At 41.2% G+C, this 23,743-nt stretch overlaps 1 protein-coding gene across 6 annotated transcripts in view; it reads right to left on the reverse strand.

Annotated features, from left to right (window-relative positions):
• Positions 1-22,615, reverse strand: part of PTGFR (prostaglandin F receptor) — a 42,512-nt gene extending 19,897 nt beyond the window's left edge. The window contains exons 1-2 of one of the 6 annotated variants that reach the window (XM_030034193.1): positions 22,581-22,615; positions 353-1,200 (exon numbers count right to left, since the gene is read on the reverse strand). In XM_030034193.1, coding sequence (XP_029890053.1) covers positions 353-1,141 — 789 coding nt within the window. In that variant the 5' untranslated portion in view covers positions 1,142-1,200; positions 22,581-22,615. Of the gene's footprint in view, positions 1-352; positions 1,201-1,729; positions 2,132-2,420; positions 2,512-12,324; positions 12,376-22,580 lie in introns of those variants that run through there. The other 5 variants (XM_041128133.1, XM_030034191.1, XM_041128135.1 and 2 more) reach the window with 5 other exon arrangements.
• Between the last annotated feature and the right edge of the window lie 1,128 nt (positions 22,616-23,743).

Genomic DNA, 23,743 nt, shown 5'->3' on the forward strand with positions numbered 1-23,743 from the left:
CACTCGAAGATTTCACTGAATTTTTGGACAAGCTCAATATTTGCTCTGATTTATTCTAGCCTCCATTCTGCTACCACTGCCTGCTTCACAGCACGGGAAAGACAGTCCTCACAGTCCCTATATATTAGCTTACTCAATGTATTTCGCTTATGATCAGAAATGGAGAATAATTACCATTTTTGTTATAGATGCATGCGTACATACATTACGGGCAATATGCTGTAAAATTAATATATTGAAGAGTGAATGAAGCCGTTATCACAGCTAAAGTGCCTTAAAACCTGGAGATTAAATAGTATAACTTTTATACAGTGGTGTGCATTAAAAATTGGCAAACACGTCAGGCTCTTACCAGGAATGGACTCCAGCAAATGCAAGAAACACACATTATAGCCAAGAGCTGTATGATCATTTCAAAATGATGAGATCTGCCTTGTCTTTGTTGACTTTTAAATTTGACTCTTAAGAGGGTAATTCCTGTGACAGCATTGCACAAGAATGAAATAGCAAGGGCCAGTAACCCAAGGCAAGAAAAAAGTAAGAGATAAAATCTGTCTTCCCAGTCCTCAACATGTTCTGTTTTATAGAAGCACCAGGTCCTCGATGCTTGAATTTGATAGGCTCTAAACCTAAGAACAGGCAGCAAAGCTATAAGAACAGCAAACAGACATACCATAGTCAACATCATTTTTACATGTTTAGAAGTCATTTTTGTAGAGTGAAATATTGGCTTAGTGACTCCAATGCACCGTTCAACAGCCATCACGCTGCCCAGGAAGAGCGGGCACAAACCAAAGAAAACCATGCAGATGCCAAAAACACTGCAAAGAATGTTGGACTGGTTAAATCGAATCCAGTCTTTATCCGATGCATACACAAACACTGCAATGGCTCCATTGATGAGGTGGCCGAAGAGATCGGTGACGACCAAACCACTAGCAAGAAGCAAAAAGGAGGCTTTCGATTTCTGTCTAAATCTCTGATACGCCTTCAGGAGAATTGCAATTGCAAGGCTGTTGGACAAAATTCCCACCGTCATGAAGATTATTGAAAAGAAAACGGAAATCTTCTTCTCCGTGTGGCAGGTTGTGTTTTTCAAGATTCCAAATCCAGCCAGCCCTGGTGATTTTGAACTGTTCATGGTTAGGAGAGGAGAGGCAGCCCTCAAAACATTTCAGCGGTCTTGCAATCAAAAGGCATCTGCAATATTAAAAACAAATATACACACACTGTAAAAGGCATACCACTGTTCAAATGACATTTGAAGCAGAAATTCCATAATATTAGTCTGTGGTACAAATCTAATTTTCCAGTTTTCTGACTGGTATGATATGGCATGATATTTTAAGCCCATCAGTCGCAGGAGAAAACAATTATCTGCGTGCATTGCACAATAACGTACGGCACCTCTATAGTCTCTGCCCGTAGAAGATATACAAAATAATATATAAAATATATGATGCTTATGGACATATAATCAGAGAAGCCATTCAAAACATTGTGGTGGCTAAACTACGTATATAAACAAATGTTTTTGCAACATACTCCTAGAATGAAAGTATTTATCAGCCCAACCGCAGTCAAAAGTGAAATACTCAAACTGGAATGTTTTGAGATGATAATCACCCCCCCACTTTTCTTCTCACTGCTAAGCATTTCTTTTCAAAACAACGTCCTAACATCTTCCAAGTAATTCTCCGCTCACAATTCAATGTTTTAAAGCTTTAACCTAACCAACACGGAAGCCTCCAACTCCCCTGTTCCCTCACTGAGGCACAGACTCGTATGTTCAGACGCCCCCTTATTCGGAAGCCGATTCTGCGAGTTACTTTATCTCCCATCTCTACTCCCGGGACATTCCTGCCGGCAGCAGCTTCCCGTGCGGACCGGGGAGCCGGCTCCAGTAACGCGCATTACGAAGAGGCGCTGCAGTCCCGCAGTTACGGAGCCCGGTCAGGCACCGGGCGCGCCGGAGCCCAACGTCCTTCTACCGTTCGGGACCGCCGAAGGGGAGCGCAGCCGGCGGGCTCCTCGGGCGGAGCGCCGTCCCCGCCGACCTCCCCCGAGCGCGGCCGCCGCCCGCAGAGCCGCCGCCGCCGCGGCCGCGCCAGCACGTGGCCAGCACCGGCTGCACCGGGGGAGCGCGCCCGAGGCAGCGGCGCCCCGCGCGCCGCCCCGCCACCAGCAGCGCCCTTAAGTGCCCGCCGCCGCCGCCGCCGCCGCCGCCAGGGGCGGGGCGAGCCCAGCCCGCCACGCCGGGCACAAGTGCCACCGCCCGCGGCCGCCACCGGCGCCGACCCGCCCGGCTCCGGGGCGCGTCCCCCGTGCCTTCGCACCCCGCACGGCTCCCGCCGCCGCGCACCGCTCCCTCCCGGTCCCGGTCCCGGCCCCGGCCCCGGCCCCGACCCGCCGCCGCTCACCTCCCCTTCTGCTCCGCGGCGCCGGGGAGAGGCGCGGCGCCGCAGCGCGGTGCCCCGCCGGCCGCCACCGCCCGGCCCGCCGCCACCGCCGCCGCCCCCCCCCCCCCTCCTCCCACCCCAGCCCGCCCGGCACCGCCCGCCTCCCGCCCTCCCTCCCGCCCGCCCCGCCCGGGGCCCGGCCACCCGCCAGCGCCGGGGCCGTCGCGCTCGCTGCCCGGCCCCGTCTGCCGGCGAGGGCCGTGCCGTCGCGCCGCGGCGGTCGCTGCTGCCCCACTCCGCGCTGCGCGGGGCGACCGGGGGGCTGCCAGCGCGCCCGGGGACGCGGCACCTGCCCCCCCCCCCCCCCAGCCCCAGCGTCCCCCCCCCTCTGGAGGGGGTTGCGGGGCAATTAGGGCAGCCCCGGGGGCTCCCGGCTCTGTCCCGAGGAGGAGGAGGAGGAGGAGGAGGAGACCCTGCGTCCGGGCCTGCCCCGCGCCGCGGGAGCGGGGAGAGGTGCGGGGAGGGGCGCGGGGAGCTCCATCAGCCCTCGCACGGCGGCGCGGAGCCTCCTGCCTTGCTGTGCCGGCGTGCAGAGAGGTGTCTCCGGCAAGGAGGGCCAGGCTGCCTTGTCACATCCCAGCGCCAGACGACGAGGCCACCCCAGCCGGGCGGGATGAGTTCTCGCCCGCGGTGCCGCAGCCACGGCAGGAGCAACTCCTGGGGCAACCGGGAGACCGCATCCGTCCTCAGCCGCGGCCTCATCCCTTCCCTTCCCACGCGCTTCTGCCCAGCCACCCGCCTCCCCGGCCCGCGGGGAGCCCCGGAGCACCGCCGCGGGGCGCAGCCGTGCACATCCCGAGGCACACGCCCCTCGCAGCTACCGGATCGCGTGGAGCCGACGGTGCTCCTCGGACCGTTTCTCCACTGGAGCGATGGGACGAGAAGGCAGCCGGGCGAGGAGTTAGTGATGCTACGGCTGAGGCTGGAGAGCCAAAGGTTCTTCGTCTCCCATCACGCGCGCAGGCTGGGACAACGTGAAGTTATAGATAACTTTTAAGTTCTCTCATCCATCAATGTCCAGGACTACCAAGCAGGCTTGAATGGGAATTTTTTATTAAAACCTCTTACTACAGAAATAAGCCAAAAGATAAAATCAAGGTCAAAAGATAAAATTAAAGTGTAAAATATCACAGAATTTGTCATGGGCAAGAATGATGGAGAACCTGTATTTGTCTCCATTGAGACACAGCCTTGAGTTGTACTACTCCTAGCTCCACAAGGCAAGTATTTAAAAATAAAAATTCTCAAACACACTACGGTTTTTGCTTACCTTCATATCTTGAATACTATGGATACAGTTTGCCCCTCCCAAATCCGCCAGTGAGGTAATACAGGCCAGTCAAATCCCTTCTTTCTAATAGTATCTCAAGTCACAGACATAAATGGTTAAAAGCGCCATGCGATGGCCTTCTTCCTCAAAACGCTTTTCAGATTTTGGCATCTTATCATACAACAAGCAAAAATGGTCAATTTGGTCTGATTGGGACCTATAAATTCCCAGAAATTCTTTTATTCTTTTTTTAAGACAACAATAAAGTATAAAAACATCTCAAAATACATTACTGCCCATTAAAGTTCAGAGGAAAAGAGTTTATGTTTCCCTGCCCAGAAATAAATGGAGATGGACATCTCAAACTACAAATACAGCTTGCACCGTGCCCTTTTTCCCTAGACAGATTTCTTCACGCATCCCTCCTGAAATGGGGGGCAATTCTGTTTGAAAAGAAGCAATGAAGTTGGTACTTCAAGACCCTGCAGCCTGGGAGGCAGAAGCTAAAACACCATTATCAGGTAGATTGAGCCAAAGAGAAGAACAGAAAAACCTTAAGACAGAGGTTTCAGTGTGCTTGTAAAAATGTGGTTAGAGCAAGGAAGGAAAACAGGCTTGTAGAGTGAGAAAAGCAGTGGTCTGCCAAAAGGAGGGAGAGTGACATTTCAGTTGCTGCAGAGATGGGGAAAGGAAAGCACGAAATAGTGTTAGGAAAGTAAATACATAAACTTCCATTTCTCTTTTCAGACAACAGGCATAGAAGAGTGCTCCTGCACCTGTACAGCTTGAAGAGCACAAAGTGCCACATCACAGTTTTGTACTGTTAGCAAAGCAGCAGGCGTGTTAAGCATCGACATAAGCAGGACAGATAGGTCTGCAGCTCAGCCCTGCACACATTTGTGTGCTCCTGATACAAGAATAACTGAAATAATAGCTTATCTGGAATGGGGTGATTTTGGGGGGTTATGGCTAAGTAGGATGGTGACTTCAGAAGGCGTTGGAGGAGTGAAAACTGGCAATGACACCAGCAGAACTAAGTTTTTCATACTGACTGATGGTCAGCTCTTTTCATCTCCTATTACAAATGAAAACAGAAGGAGTGACCGAAATTGTCCCATCGCAGCCTCTGCTGTGGGTCCTGCCCGGGGAGGCACTGCTTTCTCAGGGGGGAGCAGTCTCTTCACAGGTCGTACACCTCAGCCAGAACTGCTGGAATGGAGAGGAAGGATTAATGTCCTCTTCATCAGGGCAGTGGCTCTTCCTCTCATCAACGGTTTGCCAATCAACCAATATGAAGCCAGGCTTGCTAGAGTCCCTTATATGACTGAAAACAAAAGCTATAGGTGCAGGAGTCACATGGGAGTGTTTCTTAGAGGCTGGGTTGCTCTGGCTGTTCAAAGGCTGCAACAGATTGAAGAACTGAAGTAGTGCCATTGGCTGGGCTCACTGACTTCAGCATTTCTGAATGTGTTTTGGAACCAGTGTTTGTTGTAAAACCCTGGACTCCTGGATACTCCAAGAATCAATAAGATAACTACTCTTTTTCCCCAAGTTTCAACCTGAATGAAGGTGTCGGCATTCCCTGCTCACGTTCAATGGGTTTGAATTCAGAACCATTGGTATAACATATATGCAGAGATAAAAAGACAGTCTGCCTCTCCATGTGCTGTGGTAATTGCAATCCACCCATTGGTTACCAAACTGCACACAGTGGGAGGAAAATGTAAAAAAAAAAACCTCTTCTGGATGGGGAAGCATGTTGCTGGTTGGCAAATGAAGTGTACAGTAATCAAATCCTCAAAGCCTCCTGCTACAAATCCAGAAGCATACTCAAGTGTTGCACTAATTTTTTGCTAAAGACCAACTCCAGACAACCTTGCTGTAAATAAACAGGTAGCCATTTCAGTAGCAGCATCAAAGGTGGTAGAATGCAAATAAAACCAATATCCCTTCCCCTTTTGTCATCTTCTCTGAAATTTTTGTGCAGCCTTCAATAACAGTTACTATATACTTTTATTACATTATTCACAGTTCTTGCTGCAAAACATTGGAAACCTTTTTTTCTTTGTACATGACAATAGTAAATGTCAGCTTTCCAACTAATCACATTTAGTGAAATATCAGTGATACAAAAGTCTTTATATTTAGGAGACAAAAGTAGTAAATCAAAATAACTATAGATGGAAATTAATAAAATAGGATCAGATTTGGGGCACCTCAGTCAAATAAAACTGTCAGTGAAAATCCTTCAGTTAAATGCCGCATTGTTCGGCCCAGAACTGTTTGAGACAGAAAAGACTTCTGAGGTCACAGACGTTGGCAACGAGTCCTACAGCACCCATTGCCACAGAGGGTTAGACTTACTGTCTTCCACTTTTTTGACACTAGCGGTCCTTCAGGACTTCCTTCTCCTCTGGAATTAGTGTTATCCCTGCCACCCCCATGGAGCAGCCACTATCAAAGATCCAACTATACAAGATGAATGAGTTATTAAAATGAGAAAGCAGATATTCAGATGAAGTAGATGGGATTTACATCGGGCAATATGATACAATATGGTACATTTTTTTCATGCATAGACACCGTTCTGAATATTGCATGGCTGAGAAAAAAATGAAATGAATGCAAATGATGAGTTTCAAGAGGCCTATAAACAATACTGAGAGATGAGTTGGGCAGAGGCTTGCTCTGTTCTGAAGCTAGCAATAGGCAGACAGCAGAAGCATGGAGACGAAAAATTACAGTCTTGAAAGTCTGAGTCACTCCTTAAGAACACCAGGATTACTAATTCTTCTTGTATTTTTAGTGGTACTATTTAGTATTCTCATTATTAGAAAATGAGGAATAATTTACATGTCAGTTTGGAGGTTGTTGACTTGGTCTTACAGCAGATTTTCAAAGAGATTGTGATTTTAAATCACATATAAGTGAAGGACAATTTGCAATATCATTTCATGAAACCGTTAAAACTGAGCAAGGCTGGTTTTGCTTTAGAAATTGATTACACTTCATGTCTGGAAAATGTAGGCAGAAAATGAGCTCAGTAATATGGAAGGTGATGATGTACATAGTAAAATGGCAGTAAGTGCACAATAAAGGATGTCACGAATTCTTAAGCATTTGAAGGCTCATATAAACTTAACAAATAAAGCTTTCTTAAAAGCATTATGTGACTGTTGTGTCCCCTTTCAGAATCAGGTATAGTTTCTGATTTAGGTCCTGGCTTGACAGTGTTAAGACAAAACTGTAAGTTTCTGCCCAAGCTAGAAAATACATGTTTTATAAGAACACGTGCACTATCATATTGGTGTGCAGTTAGACAGTACAGGTACCTGAAGCAAGTAATGGAAGTTGCAGTATGTCTCCTCAAAGATCTGGTCTCAGGGTCCTGGGTTTGCTTGATTCTTGAGGAGGGTGGATAAGATGCATACTTCCAGTATCCTGGCATATTCAAAGTACTCATTTTAAAATACGTTAAACCACTTCTCCGATTAGAAAAAGCATGGTTCGGCAGAATGCGCTGAACAGCTTGTCCATGGCTTTGTCATTCAGATAACTGCCACTCTGACCTTCATGTCTCACCATGAAATAGTTTGTAAAGCAGTTACAAATTCTGGCATAAGTACTGCTTGAATTGGGACACTGGCCACTGCAGTTAAAGTAGGAAATTACTAGGTAGTTAAATATAAATTAATGGTGTTTTGTAACAAGCCCCAAATCAGTTCAGGAGGTTAAAAACACCAACATGCCAGCAGGCATTCACTATCAGAGTGGAATAAAAACAAGAAAGGTCATCAGGAATCATAACAACAAATATGCATCCTTCCGCCGAGATTTCCACCTGCTGATATCTAAAATGGGACTGTTTGCTCTTACTGGAAGTACAGCTGTGGATAATGGCGCTTTATTTTCTAAATATCCCTATCAGCAAGGAAGTTCAATTCTTTGCTTCTTGATAATGAGACATGCCTCCTGGCAAATGAGGTAAGAGTTGCTGTAGACAGAACAAAGGGGAAATATTCACAGTTTCCCTGGTGAAGTGTGAAGGGGGGGACACACACAACACGCAGAGTTTGCTATAATTTGTGACATTCACATTTGCATTGTAGTTCTTTTCACTAGGAAGAGCAAAGACAGATTTTCTGTTTTAATGTAGGTCTTGATCCTGTCACAAGAAGAGTCCAAGTCCATTCAGAGGCATTCCTTTAGCCAAGGAATTTGGTCGTCAAATGGCTGATGGGCCTATTGGTACCAAATAAACAGATTGTTTCTGAGATACCAGCAGACCTTCAAAGCAATTCCTTGACAAGCAGACCAAAAACATCAGCTAAAGTTCAGAAACAGCTGAATTTGACCTATTCATTGTGGCCAAACCGTGTTAGCAGAGGAGGAGAGAGCTCAAGCATCCATCATGCAGCTATCAAACATGCAGACAAAATTTCAAGTGGAAAAAAATGACCAAACCCAGAAGTTTCCAGCATAAGCCAGAATATTTGCAATGCACCAGGATATGCAATACAACAACAAAAAAATTGATTCTTTGCTATCTTACTCACATTTGTTCTTAGCAATGATTGCATAAACATAAAAATGAAGATGCTGCTTATTGGTCAAATGATTCACTAACAGATCATGCCAACCAATGCTAAATATTAGAAGTGGCTACTGAAACCTTTCGTTACATCGGTTTATTGATTTGCATTTGTTCCTACTTAGACATACACTTTCATCTTCATCACATACTGTCACTCTAAAATTACTTGTAGAACAGTGCCTAAGTTGGTTTTAACAGAAAGAACTGGAGGACAGTAATTCCCCTTCTTTCTTCTTCATTTGCAAACCTTGTGCATCTGGTACTTTCTTGATACCTTTTCTTCTATTATGTCACTACAAGGCATACATGGGAGATGGTTAAGGTCCTTCTGTGTGTAGTTTGATTCTTTCTTATATAAAGTTTTATGCATTACTTTGTACAAGTATGCCCCTTGGAAATGAGGGAAGAGGAACAGAATGATAGCAAGGTGATTATACAGCAGGTGTGTCACTGAAACATCTTTTAACTACTTTTTAAATATTGACTATTAAATAATCTGAGGATGTTCTTCCTATAACTCCACAAATTTGCAAGCATTCCCTTCAAGAATTTCTAGGAATCTTCCTGTAGTAATTCTGTACCCATTTGGCTGGCTTTAATGAACAGTAGATTTAACAGTCAGAAATATATTTTTTAAAGTTCAATGTAACGCTTCAGAATCAAGAGTTGTCTCCTTTCCAATCACATAAAGTATCCATTTTTTGTGCTACCATAGACCCAAATCTGTAAATGGCCAGAGGAGACACATGTCACCACTACTGACATGAATCTTGCCTGTTCAGGCTGGGGTGATTTGTAGTGAGTGGGCTTAATCAAGACTGGAAGTACTGTTCTGCCCATAACAATAACACTGTAATTTTCTTTTGTGTATTTTAAATATGTGGGACAAAATGTTCTCTCTTATGACTCACCTCTCTAATATTCTGACACAAAAGAACAAACAATCTACAAAGTGATACTAAATGCTGGGCCATATTAACTCCTTTTCTCTTCTTCCATTCTCCAGAATGGAGACACTGCAAAACCAAGTCAGAAGAAACTTTTCATCAAGTATTCTTTTCAATCATTCTGCTCAGGTCAAATTAAATAAAGAAATCATTTCCTTCAAATTGTCCTAACCTATTATATTTATGCCATAATGGCCAAAATAAGTCCATTACACAGATAAATCTCATTAAGGGTATGCCTGCTGTATGCCTTCAAGTTATGTGGTATTATTTCTGTGGTTTCTTTGCTCGTACACATGTTTAAGGATTTAATATGTGAAGGTTTGATAGATTAAACACTTCTAAAGGATATTTTGAAACTAAAGGGTCATATTGTTCTATTGGTTGCAAACAGAATTTCCACAGTGACTTCAAAGAAATAATTTACTTAAAATCAATGACCCATAGTTCACTGAATTCACTACAAGTTCTAGTAGTCATGCCATATTACCTCACCACTTAGTTTCTGGTCTAGCCAACAAGTAGAGAACTCTCTCTTCAGACTTTATCAGTTTCACAAACAAAAAAAATCATATTCTCTCAATACTTCAATAAATAGTTACAGAAACAAAACACCAAACAATAAATGCACTAGTTATAATCAGTGGTTTTAAAGAGACATTCTTCATTTCTCTTTTTAATCGTGTGATTTTGAATGCCTTTGTCGGGCACATGTGGTCTATGCATTACTTTTAATTGTGGCTCAAAAGAAGGGTGAAATGCTGTTGAATGGAACAACTTTTCATTTAAGGAATGTGGTAAAGGGTGGTTTTATTGATAAAGGCAACTCATCAAATTAGTTACTAATCCAGGAGACTTCTAATTAAGAAGTTAATTAAGAAGAGAGGCAAATCATATTTAAAATACTATTTATGATTTTATGTATTTGTCTTTAAAAGGGGGAATCTAAATCAGTTTCGTGGCCCATTAACTTTGGCGGGAAGGTGGAAGAAATTTCTAATGATTTATCGCTAGGCAGGTTCAGCAGCCTGCAGCACTTTCACGGAGGTTTTAGCAGCCTCAGCCCCACAGGAGGCACAGCTGAAGGTCATAAAAGGCCTGTACTATTCCTGGAGAGCTAGGAACATGCCCCACACCTACTTGCATGTGAAGTAGTTTACATATTACAGCCTATGTAATACTCCATCTGAAGTTCATTACTCATGGCTACTGCAGAGAAGCTGAAGGGTTTGGGGGAGGAGATGGGGGAGGAGATAGGGGAGGGATAAAGGTAGCGGGAGAAAGTTTGTCAGCCTTGCAATGATCTTATTTCACAGCCGGGGCATAGTCAGGATGGTGTGAACAGTCACAGGACTGACCCTGCTCCTGAAGGCTTTACAATCTACATAAATAAATAGATAGAAGAGGCTGAAGCGATCTTCTCCCCAGAAACATAAAAGCAACCCTTGTCGGGTATCATCTTCCAATATGCCGTGCTGGGCCCTGACAAGCATTTTTTTCAGACAGTTAAGATGAAACATGATGCTTCCAGTTTCAGCTGCATGTATTCCAATTCAAACAAGGATAAAAAGACATTTGAAACTGATAACTCGCCAAAGAAATGAAAAATGTGATCTGTTGTTTCTTGTGAGCAGATACTGATAGGACAATCAAAGCCGTGACCGAGTGAAATTCTTCCTTTCTGTTTAATAACCTGTAATTAATGCTGTTGTTTGCAAAAACGTGCGTGCTTTTCCATACTCCGGTTCCATTACAAAATCACAGTCAGATTAATATTAGTTGCTCATGATTATCCAAAGTATCAGGAAACAGAACACAGCTGCATTTAAGAACAAGAAAAAAAAGTACCTCTTTAACGTAGAACACTTTTGCATTTGCAAATGTGAAGGGGAACCATTGATGGAGTTCTATGGGTTAATCATTTCAACACTTATCATAAGAGCTTTCTAATGATACATTTTGTAGTCTGGGAAGACTTTCCGACTTTTACATCTGCTATCTGTGATCCTGGAATCCTGCATCCTGTATTCAAAGACTTTACCTTTGAATTTATGCTCTAGAAATATGTTAGCATTTATTCCACATCAAAGATAAGTCAAACTTTTGACACGACTTCCATTTAATACATCAAATGTGGAAGAGAAATAAACAATACTTGTAATCATGAATCCATGAATTAATAGGTTTTCATTTCTGAGACATAATGGAAAGCTGACAGATGCGAATCTAATATTGCCAATTAAATATGCTTTTCATTTATAATTGTTTGGGAGGTAATATAATGAGTTAAAATAAATCGGTATGAAACAAACATTTCTGAAAATGGTCATCCAGTTGTAAAGTCATTTTCCAGATAGAGGAAATAAAACTGTGGTCATAACTGGAAAATTCCTATTAAAGTCAGTGAAAGTGATGGAAGAGATTAATTTGGAATCAGTCAGCATTGTAGCCTTTACATTTTTATACCATTAGCTAAATTATTTTATCCTCTTTCTTCCAAAATTCAAATTTAACAAATAGTTGGAATGGTAGAGGAATTATTTATGTTTAAATAACAGGAAAAAAAAGTTCTATCAAAGTAATTATTACCCATCTGTTTTACAGCGCACAACGTTGAGCTTTCTGGCCACACATACTTGGCAAAACTCTATAGTTTCTGCAAGTGTTAGTCAAAGAGACTTCAACAACCTTACTTTCCTTAAGAAAACAGAAAGATGTTAACAACCCAAAATATGACTTCATAACTGATGTAAGTTCTCACCAAGACAATTTTCATTGAACTATGCAGTAGTATTTTTGTGGATTTTTATCAAAGGTATTAACATAATCCCTTCAATTAGAAAATAAACTCAGCAAAGTCAGGATGCTGTTATTTAACGTTAGCCATGCAGTGGCGTATTCAGAACCTTTTTGCTCTGTTCTAACAGTGAAGAATGCATTTCACTACAAATGACAAAATCTTTCAAATGAGCTTCTAAGTACCAATGAAGTTTCCCCAAACAAGAAGAGGAAGCATTTCTTTTCCCCAAACAAGAATAGGAAGCATTTCTTTACCGAGAGGGTGGTCAACCACTGGAACAGGCCTTCTAGAGAGGTGGTCAATGCCCCAAGCCTGTCAGTGTTCAAGAGGCATTTGGATAATGCCCTTAATAACATGCTTTAACTTGGTCAGCCCTGAAGTGGTCAGGCAGTTGGACTAGATGATCATTGCAGGTCCCTTCCAACTGAAACAGTCTTCTATTCTATTCTGTTCTATTCTAGCAAGTAGGCAAGTTCATTTTGATTTTCTGGTGGTTTTTTTTTCTCTGATTCTCCTCATTATTTTTCATATTTTGAAGTAAAAACACTTCAGTGTTATTTTTCAGTATATCATAAAATACAAATCCAAAGTCCATTAAAAAGCAATAGGAAGATTTCAGTAAACATCAGGGGGCTTTGGGTTACAAATAATATAAATACCCAACTATTACATTTCAGAGATACAGTTCTCTCCCTGAGCCACACCACCACAGCTAGAGATTGACAGAGATGCAGAAATACATGACTGCTGCAGATAAATGATCATCTAAAAGTGAGTAGAAATTAATTATGTTTACTATACACCAAAGTAAGCTAAACGAAATTAAGAATAAGGCAACAGCTTAGGCAAGCAAACCTAATTTTAGAAAAAGCTTCATGTTTTCACAACTTTTTTTTCCCTAGAATCGCTAGTATCTTAAAGCAAAGTGTGATATTTAAATGTTAGACTCAACAACAAACCACAACCAGAAGCGGGAACTCAGCCTCGAGGCTTCCAACTGAGTGAAAGTGTTTGCATTTTCTGGCAGAAGATAATTTTTGATGAAGTAATAAATTGATCTTAATGAAAAGAAAAAGCACTCATTTATGATGTGGAGAGATCTCTCTGTGGAGATATTTAATTAAGAATTATCTAATTTTTTTAATAAGTAATTCTCACAGTGTTGGCTTACCTCAAGTAATATCCGTGCTAAAGAAAGGTGGTAAACAAGTTTACATCCTTAATTAGAAGAAATTTCATTTTTAGTGTGATAGGCAGCCATGTAACCATTCAGCTCTTACTAAATTAATACAATCTCTATATAGTCTTAAGCCAAGCAGACAATTTACCTCTGAAGTCTCAATAAACCAGTTGCTCTTGATAAACAGTAGGATTTGATGAACAGTGGGCTAATGAAAGATAATGGTATTTCTACTAATAGCATTAGTGGAGTTTCACTGGAGAGAAGAGAGAAGAACAAGAAGGTGTTTGGAGAGGAACTAGACCATCAAAGCCTGCGAGCATATTATGAAGGAAGAGAGCAAAGAGGAATTCACATTTAGTACACGTCAACACGCTGATTTTCTTTGGCTTTGTTTTCTGAAGGGTAGAGGGTTGGGCTTCTAGGACAAAAGAAGTGTTCAAGTTTGGTAACAGACTTCTGCATGACCGGATTGACCAAGCAAATCTCAGATGCAAGGATTTAGTAATCATATGGGCCCATGTGTGTCTAAAGATACAGCGGCAGAGACAAAACCTCTGTGAATTACAGGTTTGCAACCACACTCTTCAGGTACTGGTGCTTGATGAGAGAGTTTAGCTTTACATATTCAAAACAGAAGCATGTCCAGAAGTATCATAAAGGTTCTTAGTGGCCAGCCACACGCATGCGTGTATAGATATTAGATCACATATATAAGTAAGTGCAAGCACAGAAAGAGTGAGTCTGACTTCTGATGTTTAAAGAATTGAAAACACTGGGCTTTCTGCAGCAGCTTGTAAGTCCATTAGTAATGCTACAGGTTGTAAAAACATGATAAGGATTTTTTTTTTAAATCTTTAATTAGTAACAAAACAATTAGTAGTATTTTAACATTCTGATTGCCTGAGGTCATAGCTAGTTAATAGTAAACCCAGGAATTATTTATCAATCAGACTTCTACTTTCTAGCTTGGAAAACTGGAGTAGGCACAGAGCTGGTTACTTAGTAGAAGTAAGAGAGATGAAAAATTAAAGAAATGAAAAAAAAAGGTACAAAATTAATCTATAATACTAGCACTATGTAGCACTGCAGTGAAAGCAAGACAGCTTTTGAGTAGCCTGATTTGGGTCACAAAAGTGCTAAACAGGGATGAGTCTGTAAGGCTGCTAGAGAAGTACCATTTCTGTTGAAATTTGACTAACTAATAAAATATCAGGATATTTATAAAAGGACATGTCATCTCATCCTGAGTAGCAGCTTTGATTCTTCTACTTTCATTTTTAACATTAAGTAACTGGCCAGTATGAGGTCAGATTTATTTCCTTCTGAGAATTACTTAGCCCTTAGGATGAAGGGCTAACATGGAGCTCTTACGACTTCATGTCCTTGTGCACTTGAGCTGTATTTAAGGAGTAAAAACTGCCAGTGAATTTCCATGTTTCCATTTTGAATGGCTTCTAGCCCTTTGATTTATTTTTCAAGAGGATCAGTCTTTCCTGCTATTTATTCTTAGCTTTCATAGCTAATTATCCACCCTATTCTGAGGTCCACTGAAGGTCTTTTACAGCGTCTGATGAAAGCTGACTGGCAGAGGAATTATCTAGGAAAATATGTTCCTGTTTCCTCACAGCTAGAAAGATTTAGATTGCTCTACCTTGCTACCATAGATGACCAAGAGTTTGGAATGAATTAAATAAGTGGAAGGATTAAGGGGTTGGAATGACAAATGTGAGTTTTGAGGAAATACTGTAAATAAATCAACAGGCTGGCTAAACAGAAATTAAGTGGGAGATGTGATTATCTTCTATATGAGCATAAGTATCAAAAACAAAAAAGAGGAAAAGGAACTGTTTAGGGTGAAGCCCAAGGAGGCAAAACTAGTGCTAACCGGACTAGATTGGGCAATGGAAAATACCAGAAGAATGTACTAAAGGTGAGAGGTGGGTGGTTGTGAAGTGTTCTAGTAATTGCGCTGGTATAACCCTGAACAGGATAGCCAAACCTGACAGCCTGGTTCAACTGCATAAATGTCATTCAGTGGGGGGTTTATTGATTTATTTATTTATTTATTACATTTAAAGAGGGTTTGGGTTTTTTTCTATTTTGCTTTCTTTTGTCATTATTTAATTATTTTCATCTTAAAGGCCAGAAAAAAAGATAGTGAATCATTGCAGGCAAGAATTGCATGAGTAGATTTTTTTTCATATGAGAATGGAAAGGTAACATTTATACAAAGACGGTGTGGTTCATGGTGATAACGGAGGCCACTGGCTTTTTTGGAAAGATACTGGCAAGCTAGGAAAGACAAGAAGAGAAATTTCAATGCTTGAAAAAAGAAAAGATTTTTAATTAATGTTTCTGACTTTCTAGTAATAAACACTATCAGTTTTTTAAAGATCTGCATCTTAAACAGTAACAGCTACACCTTAAATGTAAGATACAGTGTGCACAAACATAGAGCTTGATCAGGAATATAGAAATCACCAATAATGATACTACACTTTTAGACTGATTACAGAACTTGTACTTTTTTCTAAAAGAGTATCAATTTAAAATTACTATTTATTGTTTATTAAGTGTACTATGTGTAATATTTTTTGTTAACAGCTATAGTTTTCAGATGTATTGACTAGTCAGAATGAATGAAATTTATTTTTTTATTTTTACTGCACTATTAAGCCCCGCATTAATCTGGGACTGTACAACCCATGATAACATCATACTTTATACAGATTAATGTTCAATAATTACTTTTAAAAATTCCATACCTGAATGAAAAAAATAAAAATTAAGAACTTGTGGCTGCATGAAATCACTGTCTCTTTCGTGACACCTTCAGAGTCAGAAGGCCAGGAAAAGTTACTGTTTTCAAATCTCATGTTTCCATGTTTCGCATTGAAAAATATTTTTTTCATAATGTGAATGTGAAAACAGCATATCCCAGCAACCCCGGTAACTGCAGTAAATGTCACAAGCAGAGGCATACATATCATAAGCAATATACAGTATTAAAAAAGAATAGGTCAAAGTGACTCAGAGGTTTCTAAGAGGACTGAGCACAGAATCCTTTCTTTGCCAGATTCTACTCTTTGATAAAATTCAGTGTGATCTGTATTTTTCATCAGCAGTGTACAGCAAATAATAGTTAATGTTTTGCTTAAGTTCTCTGTCCTTATATTTGCTGAGGTATATTAACAACAGAATAATAAACTGGAGATAAATTGCTGAGGCCCTAATTAGCTATGTAGCAATTCAGCTATATTTGGAGTTACCTGTGGATGGAATGCATCTGTATCCATGAGATGATAATATCTCTGTAAGATCCATGTTATCTTTTGGGGGAATATATAAACTGTAGCTGAATCCAAAAAGAGAGAAAAGTTTTTCTAACTGAGCCAACATTTTAGAAAAAAGAAACCCAACAATAAAAAATAATAATAATAAAAAAAAAAACCACAACAAAACTAATAGTAACAGGTTATGGGACAATCTTCTTTTTAAAAATTCAGATAGAAAAAAGTTAAACTTTAGAGAAAAACCAATGACCCAAAACATAATGGTCATGCTATTGCTTCATCATCTTGAGCAAGCAGCAAATTAGTCTGCACTTTCTATAAACAGTGCCCACAACTGGACACAGCATTCGCACTGAGGCCTTTGGAGGACCAGATAGGGACAAGCTTGTTTTGTGCACGGCACAGCCCTCGTGTTCACAAGCTGTCGCACTCTCACGCTGCTGACTCAGGTTTTCAGGTTAACCGCAGTGGTTTTAAACATGCTAATAGGAAAAAAACAAGACAAATATCGAAAATATTAACATTTGGTAAAGAATCATTTTCTGTAGAATTAGTTGCTTTCTGATTCAGGGGGAGAATTAGTTACAGCTTGGAACACAGAATATAACCATGCAACAGCATCACCATTGGTTTAGGTTTTGCTAACTGAGCAGTTAAGTTATTTACTGTTGCACAATTCAGCCCTCAGTGAAATAGAAGAAAATCATGGTACATTTCCCCAGAATGTTTCTGGGGACAAACTGTACCTGAGGGTCTTGCTGGTGCAGAAGGTAAAAGAGAGAAACTGTAGTTAAAACTTGCTTCATTGAAACACTAACAAAGTCAGCCATGCTACTAAATTTCAGGTGTGATTACAGACAATAAAATGAGGCCTACAGAAATAATTTAGTTTAACAATACACGGCATCAACAACAGCTTTCTAACACCAGATAATTTAGATTAAGCAGTAAATCAGTGAAAAAAATAAATAAAGCTTATGGATTATATAAAATTCATCTACATGCCCATAACTTCTCATTTAAAAGTTCTATTCCACTTTATTTTTAAAGAAAACAATTGCTTGGCATATTTCTGTGCAAGGTTTAAGAACCTAATCAGCTATCCTCTAGAAAAATCCTACCCCGAGTTAATGAATTTGGGCTAATGAGAACATTCTGTAGCAGAGCAAATACTTTGTCACAGTTTTTCACACTTTCACGCATAACCGCAATGAGGTAGCTATATTGCAGTGGCCTGATAAACTACAGGATTGCGGCATATAATTTTTTGGCTAGATTTAGGACCAGGGTTTCCCCAAGAAAACTGTTTCAGCTGTGCAGTTCAAATGACCCTTCCCTTGCCTTACATCCAGTCTCAGCCAATACGTCGCTCAGCATCAGGTAGGTTTTACTCGCTATTTCAAATGGTCTTAATGCAATACTACTGGTTCCAAAACTAGTTCTGACTCTCATTTATTAATGAGAGCATTAATACACACTCTTAAACACACTCTTTTAGGATCAGAAAAGAATACTCCTTTACCTGTTTTGCAACATAAGAATACTTAGAAACATTCCTTGAGGCAGGAGAGTGCAGGAATAGAAAATCAGGATCGATACAAGCATGGGAACCGCACCTTGCAGATTGATTTGACTGCCTGCAGCGAAAACAGGATTCTGCGCAGACTCAGCATATAGATCTTCTTGGTCGCATTTAGCTATAAACCAGAACTACCTCTGTTCCTAAAGATCTTAAAGTCAGGCACTCTTAAATACCACGTATATCGTTGTCAAGTTCTCCTGGTGACTAGTTAGACCAAGTGGAAGGGCAAGCTACCAAGTCTGGGGGCAATTATACTACTAAGAAACAGTTTGGTTTTCTTTTTGTAAGACAGTACAGGCTTGAAGATCAGAAGGCTGATTAAAAAAATCACTTATACCAAGCAATACACCAAAACCCCTCCCCTGGTTAGAAAATTGATTTAAAAAATAGGGGGAGAAAATATATTACCTGCTTTAGTAAACTGTAAGTGGCGATACCTCATGAAATATTATACCTAAATCAACTCATACTATTTGCAGTTGTGCTGAAATATAGTTAACTCAAACTCAAATTCATGCTACTACATATTTATCCCATGTGTATAAAGTTGACAGGAGCATATATGTATCAGAAATTGAATTTCTGAATTTCTGCCTTTTTTTTTTTTCCAGTGGGCCTGAATTTGACTAATTCGCTCAGAAAGGAAGGAATTAAAATTCTAATACAGTTTTAATTTTGCTGCAACCAGCCACTGTTACCCCTGACATTTGTATTTCATGCTCCTTGTTTTCTTGTACTTCACACAAAACCTTATCCATAGACTGCAGAGAACCTAAACATTTGAATCACATGCAGTATGTTGTGAATCAGGAGCTCAGCACAGAGTCAGTAATTAATTTTGTGGTGGGTTGACCCTGACTGGACACCAGGTGCCTACCAAAGCTGCTCTATCACTCCCCCCCTCAGCTGGATAGGAGAGAGAAAATATAACAAAAGGCTCGTGGGTCGAGGTAAGGACAGGGAGAGATCGCTCACCAATTACCTTCACGGGCAAAACAGACTCAACTTGGAGAAAATTAACTCAATTTATTACAAACCAACCAGAGCAGGATAAGGAGAAATAAAACCAAATCTTAAAACACCTTCCCCCCACCCCTCCCTTCTTCCCAGGCACAACTTCACTCCCAATTTTCTCTACCTCCTCCCCCCTCAGCAGTGCAGGGGCCGGGGAATGGGAGTTGTGGTCAGTTCACACATTATTTTCTGCTGCTTCATCATCCTCAGGGGCAGGACTCATTACACTCTTCCCCTGCTCCAGCGTGGGTCCCTTCCATGGTGTGCAGTCCTTCAGGAGCACACTGCTCCAGCGTGGGTCCCCCACGGGGTCACAAGTCCTGCCAGAAAACCTGCTCCGTGGGCTCCTCTCCACAGATCCGCAGGTCCTGCCAGGAGCCTGCTCCAGCGCGGGGTTCCCACAGGGTCACAGCCTCCTTTGGGCACCCACCTGCTCCGGCGTGGGGTCCTCCCCGGGCTGCAGGTGGATATCTGCTCCACCGTGGACCTCCCTGGGCTGCAGGGGGACAGCCTGCCTCACCGTGGTCTTCCCCACGGGCTGCAGGGGAATCTCTGCTCCGGCGCCTGGAGCATCTCCTCCCCTCCTTCTGCACTGACCTGGGGGTCTCCAGGGTTGTTTCTTTCATGCATTCTCAGTCCTCTCTCTGGCTGCAAAAATGTGCAGGTTTTTTTCCCCCTTTTTAAATCTGTTATACCAGAGGTGCTACCACCGTCACTGATGGGCTCGGCCTTGGCCAGCGGTGGGTCCGTCTTGGATCTGGCTGGCATCGGCTCTATCAGACATAGGGGAAGCTTCTAGCAACTTCTCACAGAAGCCACCCCTCTAGCCCCCCTGCTACCAAAACCTTGCCACACAACCCAATACAGAAAAGAGTAATTCCAACAGGTTTGAGCAGCAACAGTCTACGTCTCATCCTATTTCCCTAAATTCTGATTAAATGTCATAAAGTACATGATCTTTGGTGTTCTGCATTGATCATACGATTAACCTTCATGGGGGTTCACAGCTTGGCAGGCTGTAGGTTTTGCTGTCTCAACCATTTCATCATAACACGTGAAAATAGCCAGAATTATTTTTTTTAAAACTGAAGGTCTGCCACATGAGTAACTGACATTCGTGCACCACTGCATTGTAAATATTTGATTTTTCCCAAGTATGGGACAGATTTAGGTCCCCTTCACAAAAACCTAAATTCAAAAATGTCTCTGTGTGTGTTCAATCTCACAGTTTTAACCAAGCGTAGTGAAAGCATAAATTTCTCCCAGAAGTGTGAAAGAGATGGTTCCTGTAAGTAGAGAAGTTACAGATGCTCGGTGCTTGCCTTTGGGCTTCTTCAAAACTGGGGTCAGCACCTTTCATCAGTAAACATAAAGAGTGCTTCTGAACCTTCTACCAAAGGAACTGCAGGTCCTCTGGATCAAAAACAGTTGTCTGGTTCTGTCCCTTCTGCAGGGAAAGAAGTTATGTCCAGTGCTTTGCCTTGGCTGCAGACTAATAGAGCGCAAACTGTTTCCATGGATCATCTGACTCCTGTTAGTCATTTTTTCTGTTTAAATCTCCAGATTGCCTCCTTGTGATAACTTCAGACATATTCATTGAGACAGCCGCTGAATAAATACTGTACTTCCCATTTACCAAATTCCTTTACTTGGATTATTTCTTTGTTACAGTCTAGTACTAGGCACAGCATCCACATCCATCTCTACCTGAGTTATTTTTCTTTCTTTAAAATTTTCTCCACTGGACAGTAGTAACAATCAAATGTTGAGGCATGAAAAGTTTCCCGATTCCACCTCAATGATTATTTCAATGGATATTAAATGGTTCTCATCATCCCCTGCCTACTGAAGTAATCAGTGTCACCACTGGATCTAGAATGGCTGGTTGAATCTTACAGAAATTAAATTATTGCTTTAAAATAATGGGTGTCTCTTATTGATTACCCCTCCAAATCTAAATGTGTTCTTTTTAATGAAACCTATATAGTTTCTTGGATGATCAGAGAAATGGTACAGTGTAAGAGCTACTGTAACCTTTCTTACAATTTAGTTCATTCTGCCTTTAACTTTTCTGTCTCCATAAGTGGTAACCTAATTCTGCTAAGAGTTAATGAGAAGTTTATCTTCTGTGAAATTATTTTCTGTGAAATTATTCCTGATCAGGAAAAGGTCTTTTAAAAAAAAAGAAAAAAAAAAGGAGGAGAGAATAAAGTCTTTAATAACAGCCTCAGTGGAGCATCTTTTCCTGTGAGGCTTCTTTAAAGTTCAAAAGAATGCACAACTACTGAGACATCACCTTCAAACTGACTGTCTTGTGGTGTGGATTTCTTGTGAGTTTCTTTGGCAATAATTGCAAGATTCCTGATGTATTAATGTAGTTCTTCCAGGAGGAGATAATCCAAACTGACTATTCACTATCTACCTGAAATGGTGCAACAGGAGATTCTGAAAGATTAGCCATGAGCTTGACCTAACTTTTATTATACCTGAGCAGAATCTCCATTTCTCCATCAGCATCATAGGACCAAGGAAACGACACAAAATCTCCAAACCAGTCTTACCAGAAAAATCGAAAGCAGGCCCATTTTCAAAAGTGGTCAAGTAAACCAAGGACATGACTTTCATCATAATTGATAGCAATAAAACAGTGAAATCATTTAAACGCTTGGAAAATAGCTACTATTTTACCAGCCCCATTCTAGGGAGCTCAATCATATCTCTTTATCAAAACAGAGTGTGCAACATGTGCCCACAGTCTCCCTATTCCTAATTCTGAGAAGTGAAATTGCAATACATTATGTGGGAACCCACTGAGCTAAAGAGCAGAAGGGAGATTACTGGTGGGCAGATACTTTGCTATCCTACAAAAATTGCAGCTTTCCAATTCCAGCCCAACCTGTTTGCAGGCAGCGCTGCTTTACAGGTTTGCCTGCCGTACAGCAGAACTCTTGTATGAGCTGTGGTTTCCTACCACAACTGAAAACAGAATATGCATTACAACATTAGCATCTGGGTTGATAATTAACCTTTGCAATGAGCACCAGTTTTGCCCTTATCAACAATACAGAGAAAGAGCTGATATAAAAAAAAGGATTGAGACTGGACTTAGTTTAAGTTGTGGGGGTTTTTTTCCACTGACAAAGGCACACCATTCCCACTCAGATATTAAAATTACCACCATTAAACACAGCAGAAGACTTATCTTGACAGATGCAGCAGCACTGTAAATTATTGGGAAGATTGATATAGAACAACATGATGGATAAAATTGAGAAATAATATTCTGGTATTGGAGCCTATTTTAGTCTTGGAGATTGATGATGCATGTCCAGAATTCTTATTCTTTGTTGATGGGCGCAGAGAGAGAAATTGTGCAAGTACCAAGACTGTTGATAAGGAAACAGGGAAAACAGCTGGTCTGGAATAATCACCACTTACCTGCCAGAAGACAAAACAGTGTATTCCTTGGCCCAATACATCATCCTGCCTTCCCCAAAGGATTTGTGAGAATAGCTTTAGGATACTGTTCCCCTGTGCTATGTTCTGTTGAAATAATAATAAAAAAAAAAAAAAAGCCAAAAGCCTGGCAAAGAAAAGAAAATCATTGCCAAACAAAACAGAAGAGGGAGTTAAGAGAAGAACAAGTGGATGCACTAATAGGATAGGAGGGAAGTGTGAGGTATTTAATTGAAGAGTAACAGAGACCAAGAAGCATACAGAAACATCTTGGTGAGAAGAATGTAAAGGCAATAACCAAACAGTACAGTCAATACATCATATGCTGTGAGGGCAAAAGTTAAGGAAAGCAAATTGCTTCTTCAGGAAATCCAGGTATCAGCCCATGGTGCTGCAAAACAAAATTGATTAGAAACAACTGGGCGAATGAGGAGAAAACAAGAGAATTTACACATATATTTACACTAATAACTTTGTATGAGTTACTGAGCAACTGGAAGCAGATGGAAAGCTTCAGATAAACTCTGAAAAACACTGGGAAGTCATCACTGGGAAGATGGCTGGGAAGCCATCTACAGTCTGGTTAGTACAGGGACCAACAAGCAGCTATTAGGGTGGTCCTGGCTTTGGGGGGGGCGGGACGGGACAGTAAAGCAGTCTATTGTGGGGGCTTTACTACAGCTTCACTCTTCACTACTCAAGCTCTCTAGCCCTGAAGATGCTTACAAGCACCGTATCTCCCCTTCCTAATATCAACTTATGATGGCAAGGTAAGTTCCAGTGTTGGGTAGAAAAGAGAGTGTGCATGTGTAAAAGAAGTTTTATATCTGTATTTTCCTGATGGGCATTAAACAAACATTTAATGTTCTTTTGGGAATCAAGAGAAATTCAGACATTTATTTCACAAAAGATGTATGTTTTCGTGACTATGAGATAGCAGAAAAGGCTGAGGTGAAGTACTATCACCCATTACTCTATACCTAGATTTTGTCTGCTAAATAATACAAAAAACTGAAGCAGAAAATTTGTAAAATGTTTAAATGAAGAGTATTACCTTCCATTGCAGTCACTTTATGAACAAATGCCATATTTGGACACATGTGTATGCGACTGCCACTGGACATCCACAAGACATATTCACCTGT

Source organism: Aquila chrysaetos, chromosome 12 (assembly GCF_900496995.4).
Source record: "Aquila chrysaetos chrysaetos chromosome 12, bAquChr1.4, whole genome shotgun sequence".
Classification (NCBI taxonomy): Eukaryota; Metazoa; Chordata; class Aves; order Accipitriformes; family Accipitridae; genus Aquila; species Aquila chrysaetos.